The 13811-nt window shown below is 38.5% G+C and overlaps 1 protein-coding gene across 12 annotated transcripts in view; it reads left to right on the top strand.

Moving 5' to 3' along the window:
• Positions 1–13811, top strand: part of INPP4B (inositol polyphosphate-4-phosphatase type II B) — a 725833-nt gene that overhangs the window by 471561 nt on the left and 240461 nt on the right. For 10 of the 12 annotated variants that reach the window (XM_004263595.3, XM_049709522.1, XM_033402505.2 and 7 more), the window contains 2 exons: positions 1846–1896; positions 11643–11722. In XM_004263595.3, the coding sequence (XP_004263643.1) occupies positions 1846–1896; positions 11643–11722 (131 nt within the window). Of the gene's footprint in view, positions 1–1845; positions 1897–11206; positions 11308–11377; positions 11501–11642; positions 11723–13811 lie in introns of those variants that run through there. The other 2 variants (XM_049709525.1, XM_033402517.2) reach the window with 2 other exon arrangements.

The following is a 13811-nucleotide window of genomic DNA, read 5'->3' as shown; positions in this document are numbered from 1 at the left end:
ACTGTATTTATATATCCCTTTGGATGATATTATTTTGATGTCAAATATTTTCTTAAGGTGATATGTAAATATACACATATATACATGTGTGTATTAGTTGCATGTATGTGAATATTCCCTATATATGTAGTTCATTCTGATATATATATATATGTATATATGTATATAGTGTGTGTGTATATACACACACTGCGTGTATAGTCTATACATGTATATATCCATATACTATATTTATATATCCTTTTGGGTAATGTTATTTGGATATCAAATATTTTCTTAAAATGATGTATAAATATACACATATATATGTGTGTGTATGAGTTGCATGTATGTGAATATTTATTCACTCTGTATATAATTTATTCACTATGTATATATTCTAGTATACATATGTATATATGTGTATAGTGTGTGTATATTACACATGCTATGTATATAGTCTATACACACACACACACACACACACACACTGATTTTTATAGTCTATGTGTACACACACACACACACTATATGGTCCATTACAGCATGCTATATATTAATATATAGTTTCCAAGCTTCCTCATCCTTTGAGGCAAGCTAATGATTTCCAGATAATGAGACTGAAGGGTACCTCTGAACATTCTGGACCAAAGAACGTTAATGCAGCTACCAACCTGGAAATGCTCTTAAACAGTGAGCTCTCTGTCGTGAAATCCTGAGCTGAGCATGTTCTGTAAATTGTGTTTACTCTGTGGGGGTCTCTCCTGTCATTATTTTGTGTGACAAAATAATGGTGAACAATTTTGAGTCATAATGACTGACAAATTGTACAAGTGATAATGCTGGATCTGTCATAAAGAAACAAAGAAGTATGATTGCCCTTGCTGCACCTCCAAAGGGATTTTGTTAAAATGATCCCCTAAAATGTTGATCCATTATATGTTCCTGGGTTCCTCTCTCCCATCCCTCCCCACAGCCCTCTGCTCTCCAGTTAAACACAGTCTTCTTGTATGTTGCTGTGTATTCATTTAATTGTTTATCTCATCCTTACTTCAAATTTAGATATACTAGGTTTAGGTTTTATGTTTTCTTCCTGCTTTTACTAGCTTTTTCGTAAGTGAGAAAGATAATTGTGACTTCTTTTTGTCGGAAACATCTTTTTTCTTAAATAGAGAATCATAGACTCGTAACTGTACATTAGGGTCAATATCCATGGACAGGAAAGAGCACAGGTAGTTTGAAAGGTCTCCAGGTACTTCTAACATGCAGCCAGCGTTGAGGATCACCACCCACTAGAAGAAATATGTCTCCTTATCATCTAAGGAGTTGATTTTTCACCAGGAATGCTTTTTAAACATATGAAAAGCTTCCCCAAATGACTATTTGACACTATTATCCTCTCCCACAATCAAGAATTAGTTTTCAAAGGAATCTAGATGATGGTATATCACAGTTTGGCCCAGAATTCTCGAGAGAGAGAGATATCCTAAAAGAGAATAAATATTTATAAGCATTCATGGGATGACATTCTCTGTGCCAACTCTGTCCTTTCCCTGGAATGTTGAATGAGCTTTGCTTTTCAAGGAGATTAAAAGTGATTCACCTAAAGCCCAGATATCTCTGTATTTGACAAGGAGTGATGGGATGAGCTCTGTCTACTTAAGAACCTCAGGAAATTCAGGAACTATAAAAAGATAGCATCGTTGTTGCCCACAGTGGATGTCATACACAGGTACCTTCAGTAATGATTAACCACAGAGTCTGAACTGATGCCAGATGAGGGAAAATGCAAACAGCACCTGTGTGAAGCTTCTGCACTGGTTTCTACTCCAAAGTCATACAGAAAATGTTTGTTTTTCTCCTTAGGTTAGAACAAGTGTCCTCCCTGAACATAAGGATCCCCCGCCAGAGGTTGGGGTAAGTGTTTCTTTTGTTTCCAAAAGGCACACACATCATTTCTAAGCTAATCATTTGGGTTTTCTCTGGCCTCCTGCCTTCTAGCTGACAAATAAAATTGAGTTAAATTAATAGAGTGTGACCTGCAAGGAGACACGGTCACATATTTGTGGAATTGCATGGACTTCATTCCTTGTCTCCTGAAAATCATCCTCAAGTGAATTCTTATTTAGTTCAGCTGGCTAGAGATGAGTCTAGAAATTGCCCTGCAGGTAACTGAGATGTGATTTGGAGCCAACATTCCAGGACCAACAGGAGGCTGGGAAATTGCAGGTGTGAGCTCGACCGCTCCCGCAAGGACGCAGAGGGCTGACTAGCCGTGGGACTGGGATGTTTTCTGCGTCCAGCCGCTTCAACACTGTAGGGCGGGTTGAAACAGAAGATGCCACCGAAGTGCAGCCCAGTGCTGGAAAATCCAGCTGAGGTTTTCCTGCTGCATCTGAGCCATTGCATCTCAAGCTTTTACAAGTTGGGAGAGCAAGAGAGTAACAGGTCATTTTGCTTGGACAAGTTTACAGTAGGCAATGGAGGCTCCTGAAGAATAGCCCAGCAGGCTGGTCCCTGGGATCCTGCATTCAGAAAGGTGGAAAAAGTCCAGAAGTAAGTTGAGTCTAAGAGGCCCTGCCAACTGAAAGGCCTATTTGAAATTCCCTGAAATCCTACAGGCAGTTGGCAACCTTCTTCTGGTGGGTGTGGGGAGCCCTGTACTAGGTAGCATTCATTTCCTCATTGGCAACAGCTGCCATCCCAACCGGCCAAGGGGACCCTCCAGAAAGCGTGCCTTGCATTGGCTGAGAAGTGAGTCAGCCACCTCTTCATCTCTCAGTGTAGGGGAAGGAAAAGGGTACTTCGTGCTCTCTCATGCCGAACGCAGCCTTCTAGTTTCTTCCTGGAACAGGCTGAATAACTCTCTTTGACTTAAATGAATCTTCATGCTTTGTTTCCTGCCAGTCCCTTCAGCCTCTTGTGCTGCTCTCACTTCCACCGCCAATCTTGGTGCCAAGACTACCTGGGCTGCTAGAGTTTCTCCCAAGGAACCAGCGAGTCCTCCCAGCCTCAGGCCTCTCTCCCTGCAGGACACATGCAGTCTCCTTGCCTGGCTGCCCAGTGGTGCTCTCTCCCAGCTCAGGACTCGGGTCACAGGCCTTTTGCCTACGACCACTCAGACGTCCTCCTTCAAACTAGAACCGCCAGTGCAAGCCGTCCTCACACCCTTTACAGTTCCTTCATATAATGTAAGGCCTTCTGAAATTTGTAACTCTTTTTTTAAATTAAAAAAAAAATCTATAGTGCTTTACAATTTTCAAATGTTTCACACACATGATTTCATATAATCCCATAATAACCCTTTTCCCCCACCCCTATTTTGCTCCTCCCCCTTCCCTCTCCCCACTGATAACCACCAGTTTGTTCACTGTATCTGTGGGTCTGCTTCTTATTTTATTTATTCACTGGTTTGTTGTGCTTTTACATTTCACATGGTAAGTGATGTCACACAGCATGTGTCTTCCTCTGTCTGACTTATTTCACTTAGCATAATGCCCTCCAAGTCCATCCACGTTGCTGCAAGTGGCAAAAAAAAAAGAATGAAATTTATAACTCTTAGTAAGTTAATCATTTTTTTTAAAAAATTACCATTTACTTTTTGAGGTTCAAGAAAGATGAGCTGGTTTAATTATTTTCCTCCAACTGCTCACTCCCACAATTTCTCTGTGTTAAATCCTCCTTGCTTGAGATTTTAATGACATCTTGGCCTAATTGTATGAATTTCCCCCCTATTTTTTCTCTCACTCAAGTTCTTGGAATGGAATGCATCTTATTCATTTTAAAACTTGAGTCTCTTCTCTGATTTGAAATTATTCTCTTCCACCCTCTCCTCCACCATTTCCTGCTACAGGCTGTAGACAACTCTGCGCTTCTAGCAACTTGTGTTGAGGGGAGGGGGAATGGTCCATCCTCACACATTCTCCCCTTTCCTCCTCTCATTGCTCAGTTACTCAGGAGAAAGGAAAGGGGAGAGGTTCCTTCTGTGCTTGCCCACCATGAGGTGTGGTGCCCTTTATGCTGGTTTTTATGCTTCTCAGCATAATGCTGCCCGAGTTCTCTTTGTGGCGGAGTGAAATGCTGGCTCTCCTGTGAGCACAAATATAGGTATTTCTGGAGGCCTTGGAGGCCCCTTCCCATTGTATACTTTCCCATCGTGGGGGATCTGGTTCTGGCTGAACCATGTCTCTTCTGACCGTTTCTATGAGCCCCAGCAGCATCGGGTACTAGATAAGCAATGATTCCCAAAGGAGACACGATCACCGGTTCCCAACACAGCAGAGGTAGAGATGGTTTGGACACCTTCAAGCTTCATAAGTCATGTTTTGGGTCCATACTCCCATGACTTTGGTTTTGGCCTTGGAGATCAAGATGTCTTCCTGAGGGTAATGAAGAGAGAGATCTGCTTCATTTCCTAAATTGTATCCTCCCCAAGTTTTGACCTCTCTCTTCCAGCACTACCTTTATATGAACTGGCTGTGTTGTGGCTACTAATAGACCAGTTTCTCTAAACTGGCTCCTTTTAGGCACTGTGATGAGGTTTTCTGAACTTATCATGTGGAACATTTGTTATCTTGTGTCCTCATCCTTGACAAAGACTCATCTATAATTCCTGGACCAAAAGAAACTTCTCAATGGGCATTCTCTGACATGCCTATTGTATCAGTTAGGAATGCATTCAGAAGCAAGTAACTGGATGAAGAGTAGGTAACAGACTTGTTCTTCTCATGTTAAGAAAAGTCATGGGGAAATTGCCCAAGTCTCCAGCTACTCAAAAGGACTTAAAGCAACCAGTCTCTGTCCATTGTCCTGCTTCTCCTTTCTTAAAGTGTTGTACAGTCTGACCATTACACCTCCAGGTATCACATTCCAAATTGAAAAGGTTCTGAGCAACTCATCCTGTTCCTTCAATTCTGGAAAGTATACAGTCGTTCCTCAATATCCTCAGGAGATTGGTTCCAGGATCCTCCTCGGATACCAAAAATCCATGGCTGCTCAAGTCCCTTACAGTTGGCTTTGCATATCTGCGGGTTTTATATCAGTGGTTCTGCACCCCAGGGTACAGAGGGCCAACTGTCCCACCACTTACATAATCCCTGGGACGATCAGAGTCCCTGGGTAGAAGGGAATCGGGATACAATTCCCATTTAAACAAAATCAAGATGCTATTAGTAATGCAACTTGGGCAGAATGGTATTATTTATTAGTAATGTCTCCACTCTCCTACTAGATGTTAAACTAGTATTTTGTTTAACAAAATACTAGTTTATTTTGATTGCAAAGATCATGTATATTTTGTTTGCAAAGATCATGTGTATTTTGTTTACTTTAATAGCCCTAGCTCTGTGCCCGGAAATTAGCAAATCATGATATATGTATTGAATGCATTAGGAAGCATACCATGATTTTGGTTTGCCAGCCATCTTATATTTTTTTAGAAGCACCAGAATAAAAAGGGAGGGGGTGTCTAAAAATAATTGCAGTAACATGGTAAGAATGGAGTACATTTTATGACACATCAGAAATCAATAAAATGGTAATTATATTACCCAACTAAATCTCAGGCATGATAAGAATGAGTCTAAATAAGAACAAGTCAGCATGCCTTGGCTTTTCTGACACCCTCAGAGCACATGATATTCTGGATAGAGAAAAATTGTCACGCCTTGAGCAGCTGTGAAGTACCGCTAATTAATATACATCTCATCACTCCTCCAAAATATTTTTTTGGACACTGAAAAAAATTCTTGAGAATTTAAGTTCTTGGCCAAGAACAGAGAGCAGGTAATGGCTCTGCCATTACAATGTGCCGTGGACTCTAGCCACTAAGTACTCCAATTTAAAAAATCAGCTAAAATTTTTTATTATAAATCTTTCAAATATGTTCTATACATTTCTTTGCATTCTTCAGCAGCATCTATTAGATGAAACCACACCTTTGGTGATGACTTAGTCAAGCAGATACCAGTCTGTGCTCTGAGACCTTGTGAGGTATATTCATAGTAAAGATGTAATTTTATAATATATGACTTTGCCCTAAATTGCATTTTAATGTGTTCTTTGGACTGTTCATCAAGTTGTAATAGATATTCTCTCAGTTCTTTTTTCTTTGTCATGTATTTTTTCAGCGCATATAGTTCATGTACCCTCTGTCCCTTCCTATAGAGTGGGAAACCACACAACCATGTCTGTTAGGGTAGAGGGGGAAGAAACAGTACCTGTACAAAAGTATGAAAAAGGGCCCATCCTGTAAGTTATGTGCAGGAGATGCTGTGTATCAGCCTGCCTCACCATATAAACTTCTGGTTTTCAAAGACCTTTTAAAACCTACACCACAGTTCCAGTATATAGTTTTATGAGAATATGTCAGAGTATTATGGATATCTTCATTTACCCTCAAAAACCAGCACTGTCTTCTAGAGACTGTCATACAGAGTGAAGTAAGTCAAAAAGAGAAAAACAAATATTATATAATATCGCTTATATGTGGAATCTAGAAAAATGGTACAGATGAACTTATTTGCAAAGCAGAAATAGAGACACAGATGTAGAGAACAAACTTATGGATACCAAGGGGGGAGGGAGGATGAATTGGGAAATTTGGATTGACATATGTACACTACTATGTATAAAATAGATAACTCACGAGAACCTACTGTATAGCACAGGGAACTCTACTCAGTGCTCTGTGGTGACCTAAATTGAAAGGAAATCTAAAAAAGAGGGGATACATGTATACGTATGACTGATTCACTTCGCTGTATGGCAGAAACTAACATTGTAAAGCAACTATACTACAATAAAAATTAAAAATAAAAAAAAACACTGTCTACTAGAAATTTAATGCATGCCACATATGTAATTTAAAATTTTCTAGCAGCCCATGCTTTTAAAAGAGTAACAAGAAAACAGGTGAAATTAGTTGTACTATTTTATTTAACTCAATATATGTAAAATATTATCATTTCAAAATGTAATCAATTCAGAAATCAGTAATGATATATTTCACACTCCATTTTTCATATCACATCTTATAAATCTGATTTGTGTTTACACTTAGAACACAACTCAACTCACAGTAGCCACAAACTAGTGCATATGCTGGATAATGCAGCTCTGGACAGTACTTGGAAAAACTTGGGAGATCCATGAAAGTTGTAGTATAAAGGAAACCTACACTTTGAATAAAGGCTTTGTGAGATGATCATAGGTGATGGAGGTATGTGTATGGAGGAGCACTTCCTCTGGATCCTTGTGTAGTACCAGGGGAACGAGACCATGGAGGACCTGCTTCAGGCAGGTATGCAACCCTGCTGAGCATTCTGGATGTCTGTGATGTGCGCTGAGTCCCCACCAGGGCAGGCAGGATGAACGGTTTATTTGTACGCTCCCCGTAGAGCAGAGCCAGGGATTGAGACAGGTGCCCTGCATTCTCCACCCTGCTTGATATCACTCTCCAGCCAGGTGAGTGATTGAAATCGTGCATCTAGCAATTTAATGATCATCTGCTTTGGGTGCCTGCACCAGAATGATAATGGTGAGTGTTGCATTGTCATGAGCAGGCAAGAAAGGTCAGAGCCGCACAGAGTGCAGGCAGAGAGCCTGTCAGAAGGAAAGGGAATTGCCACCTGTCCTGGAAATGAGGCACAGCGTGAGGGGGATGAAAGAATTCTGGACTGAAGAGCGAGAAACCCGGATTCTAACTTGGCTTCTGCACATTAACTAGTTCTGTGACCAGGTGTAAGCCAGTTAACTCCCATGGGTTCCTGTCTCTTCATCTACAGACTGGCCATGTCTTAATAAATCTTAATGTTTGTTGATTTCATTCAGACATTTCTTGGCCTCTGATAAACATTCCACATGACCTAATAAAAATTTGAGCTATAAGGAATTATAGGTAACGTGTGCTCAACACTAAGAACTGTAAAGGACCACATAACTTTCGTATCTTTTTTTTTCACTAGAATTTATTCTAGTTTATATTTCCCTGAATCTAACTTTTATTTTTAAACATACATTTTTCTTTTTTATAATAGGAATTTCTCATAGACTTTTTTTTTTAAAATACTCGGCCTTTTCCAAAAAGTATTTGAAGTGGAGTTATATTTAAGTCATCTGACTTCTGGGCATATTTTCCTTAAGTACTATGCAAGCTAATATTTATGCAGTGCTTCCTATTTTCCCAGCAATGTACTAAGTGCTTTGCCTGGGTTACTTTAATTCTTATAACAATAACAATGAGAAAGATACAGTTATCCTATGCAACATTTTCATCCAGAAACTAAGGCCTAGTATGGTGGAGTAACTTGTCCAAGTCCCAGATTTGTGAGAGAGAAGACAGACAAACGGAGGTTGACAGTGCCCGTCAGTGGACAGCCAGCCTGGGGGCTGGGAGAAGTGATTTAATTGCCCAGATTTCCATTTTTGGACATAATCATGGATTTAGAACTACACTTCAGACCTCCAACTCTAGTGACACTTTAATTTTTTTTTCTTTGTTTTTAAATTTTCCCCTGATATTGGATCTCCCAGTTTAAAACCTTGAAGATGAGAATTTTAGAAACAATACTGAAGGAGAGATGAAAACATTGTTCCCTGAGTTATATTTGGAATATAAACAGATTTTTTGAAATAATTTTCTTAAATTCTATGATTATGATTAAAGTGACAGTAAAGATAAAATAACTCTGTATTAAATTATTCTTTTGCATTAGCATTGTGTGCCGTTTTCCCTCCATGGGAATTCAGGTTTCATAATAGAGAAGACTGTTTTCTCTCTAATTCATTCTTTGACCAGGAGCCCAGTGAATATTCATGTAAATGAATGATGTGTTTTCCACTTTCAGGGGTGTGGAGGGTCCTAGTTTTATTTATAGTGAGGCGAAGCAAACACATAAAAACCTGCTAGAAAGTAAGAGTATAGGCAAGTCCATTGTTCGGTATTGCAATGTGAAACAATTAGGCAATGTCTTTAAACTGAGGGATTTTATTAAATGCATTTTATGTGACATGTAGTCCTAATGTACAGTTATTTTTAGAATAAATTTTAAAAATATTTTTAGAACAAATAACACTTCCTCTGGTTTGACACCCTTTCATAATGCCATTACCTAAGTTGATTTATAACGGATTGTATGATTTCTGTAAGCTCTCTCTCAAAGGATAATATCCTTTGAGATTAAGCACGTGGCTGACAGTTGTGATGGAAAAGGTTGACTCACAGGCATCCATTTTGGCACACTGCAAACTCACAGTGCAGCAGTGGGCGTAGCATGCAGCCTCTCTGTTCCGGACAACGGGCTGAGCTAGAAGATGGACGAGCCAAGGTCCTGCTTCCACAGGCGCTCCCGGCCTGGTAGGCGGAAGAGACATTCAATGACTTGTGGTCACAGACTACTTGCAGCTGTGCCTGCTGGTGTGTCTGGGGCGCATGTCTGAAAATAGCCCCTCCACCTGTCTCTCGTTGCTACATTCCCGTCTGGGACATCTGCTGCTTCTATTGCTGAAAAGACCACACTAACATTCATGGCATGTGCAGTTTGTTTTCTTAATTCTAAAACCATCCCTTCCTTCAGAAATCTCAAAAGGCAAGGAGAAGAAATAACTTGAAATTTGGGGGCATCGTGACATTTCTGGTCACGATGGGTCAAATGGGTTGAGCATTTTCTTCAAGTGAGGATGATGAGTGAGGGGTAGAATTTAAATTAATAACCCTAATGACCGGTGAAAGAGAAATAAGCAAGATGTCTCTTTAACATACAAAATGCTAAAGTGAAATTCGCTACCACGTTATACAATCCGCAAGCTAAAAAATTGTTTTAATTTCCCACAGGTCAGTGAATTATAATGGTTTATAAATATCTGCAGAAGGAGTATTTCTTTTATATCTCATAGTATAAATTACTTGAAAGCTAGTGTCTATGCCATTCATTCATTCATTTATTGTCAGTCACTATTTATCACACACCTCATGTGTGTTAGGCAGTGGGAGGTTACCAGAAAACAAAGCTCGTCATGGATCTTCAAATCTCAATTCTTATTTTGAGGGGAGGACAGAATAAGCAATGAAATACATAATATTTAAGTGACAATAGAAAAAATACAACAGGATAAGGAATGGAGACGAGCAGTGTGGAGAAGGGGAGCCCTTTTATACAGGGACGTCCTAGTAGGTTGTCTGCTGAGGGGGCATAAGTGCTTTTGTTCAGCTGGGTCTCTCCTAGACACTCTCTACCCCTTACTGAAAAGTCACCCTAAATTTTGGCTTTGTTCATACAGCTCTTGGAATTCTTCTCTGCCTTGATTCACTCTCAGCATTCATGTCATCACAGCTTGTTTCCACAAATCTCCTGTTTTCACATAACATTCTTCACCTAATAATTTAGTCTTCTGTGATCCCCAATTTGGCGACTTGGTATCTAAACCACTTCTTCGAGTTTCAAGTGAATGAATTAGGTTTTATCATTACTAACATATAGGCATCTCCAACTTACAACCGAGTTGTATTTCAAATGTTTGCCTTTACGATTTTTGAACCAGTTCTTCTAAGTTAGAACTTTGAAAAGAAGGAGAAAAATTCTGACCTGAAGCTTGTCTTCTCTATGCTCAAGGATCACTTTGTGTAGGTGCAGCCTCTTATGTATGGAATCACTGCGCACGTTCCTCTGAAAAGAGCCAGTTGACTTAAGTCCAGCATCTCATTCTAGGGCAGGCTGGCAACAGACCTATGAAGAGAGAATGTTCTGGAAGATGTAGTGTAGACTTCTTGTAAAGTATTACAGTGTGTTAGGCAGCAATGGTATAGGTAATAATATGGGTTTGATACTGATATTTTCGTGTTTACATCTTGACCTTGAAAGGAGAATGAGAAATCTTATTTATGGTATACCATAATATTGTGACTTTTAAATCACAAGCAGCCAGGAATATTAAAAAGAGATGAAAGATTTTTATCCTGGAAAAGAAAAACCAATTTAGTGTTTTATTCTTTATATTATGAGTCAGAGAGTGTAGAAGATAGATATATTCATAGATAGTCAACACCCTGTATGATAGGTTAAAAAAGCAATTTTAGAAAATGTAATTGAATAAGTACCATTCTTTTTTGTGTGTTGGAGTGAAATTGTCCCATGCTAGTGTAGAAATAACAAAGGAAACAAATACTTTTAAACATTGCTGTGATGGGGGAGAAATGTAGCATTTCTATTTATAACTTGCACAGAATCCCACATAAAAATAGCTCCAACTAACAGATTTGCTCGTATCTGGAATACAAAGTTGTTGCTGCCCATGACTTGAGGAATTCTAATAAGAACAAGGACGGCATTGGTAAATATTAAACGTCTGTCATCTTTTCTTTTATCTCAGTTTTCATGTGGGGAGAAAATGTGTTCATGGAAAAGTCCTGGCTTCTGTGTTAGACATTTTGTTATTTTCCTGGCTATTCATCTCTGTTTTTAATGAGAAGGATGCATTTGCATCCCTCACCCTCGCCCCATGAAGTGGACATCTATTACTGATGGTTGTATTTCTGTCAATGAAATATTTGTCAGGCTAATAGATTTAACATTTCACTCCTCTGAAGACTAGTTTTGTGTGATTGCTGTGACACAAAATTCTGAGAACCTCAGAAGTTAATGGAAACCATTCTTTCTTATTTTCAGCGAAGCTTTCTGGGCTATGCCAGTTTTAAAGTCGGAGATCTACTGAAGTCCAAGGAGCAAGTGCTGACCCTGAGCCTGAGGTGGGTCTTAATGCTGTTAAATTTAACAGCCTGTGATATTTATTGAAGGCTGGTTGGGTTTGAAAGTCACAATTCTTGCAGATGTTTGGATGTCAACTCTCAAACAGCTTACGTTCTCCTCTGCAACAAGTTACAGGGAAACAGCAATTATTCAGGTTCATATTCAAGTCTGTGTTTCACATGGTCAAAAGTTACCAGCTCTTGTAGGGAAAAAAAATGACATTATTAACAAACTAGTGGTGGCCAGAGGGTTAGGTGTGGGGAATGGACAAAAAGGTGAAGGAGATTAAGCAGTACAAACTACCAGTTATATAAGTCACAGGGATGTAATGTACAGCAGGAGAATATAGCCAATAATAATATAATAGCTTTGTATGGTGCATAATCTATAAAAATATCAAATCACTGTATTGTACACCTGAAGCCAATATAATATTGTAAGCAACTATACTTCAATATAAAATAAAAAATAAAGTGATGAAACTTGAAATGGAACTTCAAAAAATAAGGTGATAAAATTCTTTGAAAGTAAGAAAGTAAATAGAAATGATGGGCATGCTACTAAATAATATTTCTGTTACTTATCAAAATGTTACTTTTTAAATCAAGTGAGTTTCTAGGTTTGAAATATGTTTGTTAGAGGCAACTTGCAGATTTATGATAATAAAGGGGAGGCTGATTATTCTCTTTTTTTAAAGTTTATTTTGCTGCTATACTCTTAAATATAAAGTGTAAGTTAAAAAAATAAAGTATAAGTTAAAACAGACTCATTGCAACAGACAGCAGATCAGAGATGCTTTTGAGTATGAGTACAATCTGTTTTGATACAGATGACACAACAATCTTTAGGAACTGCACTGTGTTTTCATACTAAGAAGAGTATTAAATAGATTAATCATTTCTTTTTAACTTCATTATAAATTAGAAAAATAGTATGTTATTTTCTAACCATATAATAACTTTAAAATTATGCATACATGGAGAACACTGCCCTACAATATTTATATAGTATAAGTGAATATAAAAATTGTAGAGAACATTGTTTGTAAATCTTAAGATGCTCTTCTTTTGATGCAATGTAGAGACCATTGTCAGGGAACAGACAATGTGTCAAGTTTGTTTTCCCTCTGCCCAGCCCCTAAGGACCCATTATAACCAATTTATTTCAGTGTAGATGTCATGGTTTATGGTGGAATCTGTACTGCTGGCTGTCTCCTGTCTGATTTTTTCCTGATCCTTACAGTTTAGCATTTTGACTTAAGAGATGGTATAAAGTAATTTAAAGTAACACATGTTCATGCAGAAAAATAAGTGTTGAAGGGTTCTACTGAGGCTGTCATCTTCTTTTTGGCTTCCTTTCGGCTGTAACATTTTTTGTTGTTGCATTTTATTTGGGGCGGCATTTAAAAATCTTTATAGTTTTGTGGTGTTATTCCCAATAAAATTTTGCTGTGTTTATTTTCTGTTGGAAGTGTGTAAGTGCCAGCTAAAATGTCTATCTGCCACTGTCACTGGTATCCTAGAAGATACCTGTTACCCATCTAGCATGGCAGTTAGATTTGACCCAAGTGCCCCTGGATTCATGACATAAGATGTCAGACATTGAGCTTGCTGAGAACCACCAGCAGGTCACGTGTTTTCTATATAAGGTGCATGGTACTTTATTCCTCACCTTGCTGATCACAAACTGCAGTATTGATTGTATCATAACTGTCATTAACGTCCGCAGCCCTCTGCACAACATTTAGACACTGGCTTTGAAACAGATATCAGGGACCCAGAAATCCTTAGTGCAATGAAAATATGTGAACACACACAATTAGAGGAAGGATAGGAACAGAAAGATCTAGTTTAGAGTACTACACTTAGAAGGAAAAAGGAATACAACAATTCCAGATTTAGAGGAAATCAAGACACATTTCCACTTTTGATTTGAATACTCCTGATTCTTATTTATTTGATTTTGATTGTCTAAAAGGAAACCAAATTTAGCAACAAAGCATTGCATTTTCTAGAAAAAATAATTTTTGAAAGCCAACTTTGAAATGGCGAGGTTAATATTTTTTTCCCTTTTTGCGCTTTGCCAAAT

The sequence above is a fragment of the Orcinus orca genome, chromosome 4 (genome assembly GCF_937001465.1).
Source record: "Orcinus orca chromosome 4, mOrcOrc1.1, whole genome shotgun sequence".
NCBI classification, from domain to species: Eukaryota; Metazoa; Chordata; class Mammalia; order Artiodactyla; family Delphinidae; genus Orcinus; species Orcinus orca.
The sequence above is the reverse complement of the archived record's forward strand: the minus strand, read 5'-3'. Positions and strand labels throughout refer to the sequence as shown.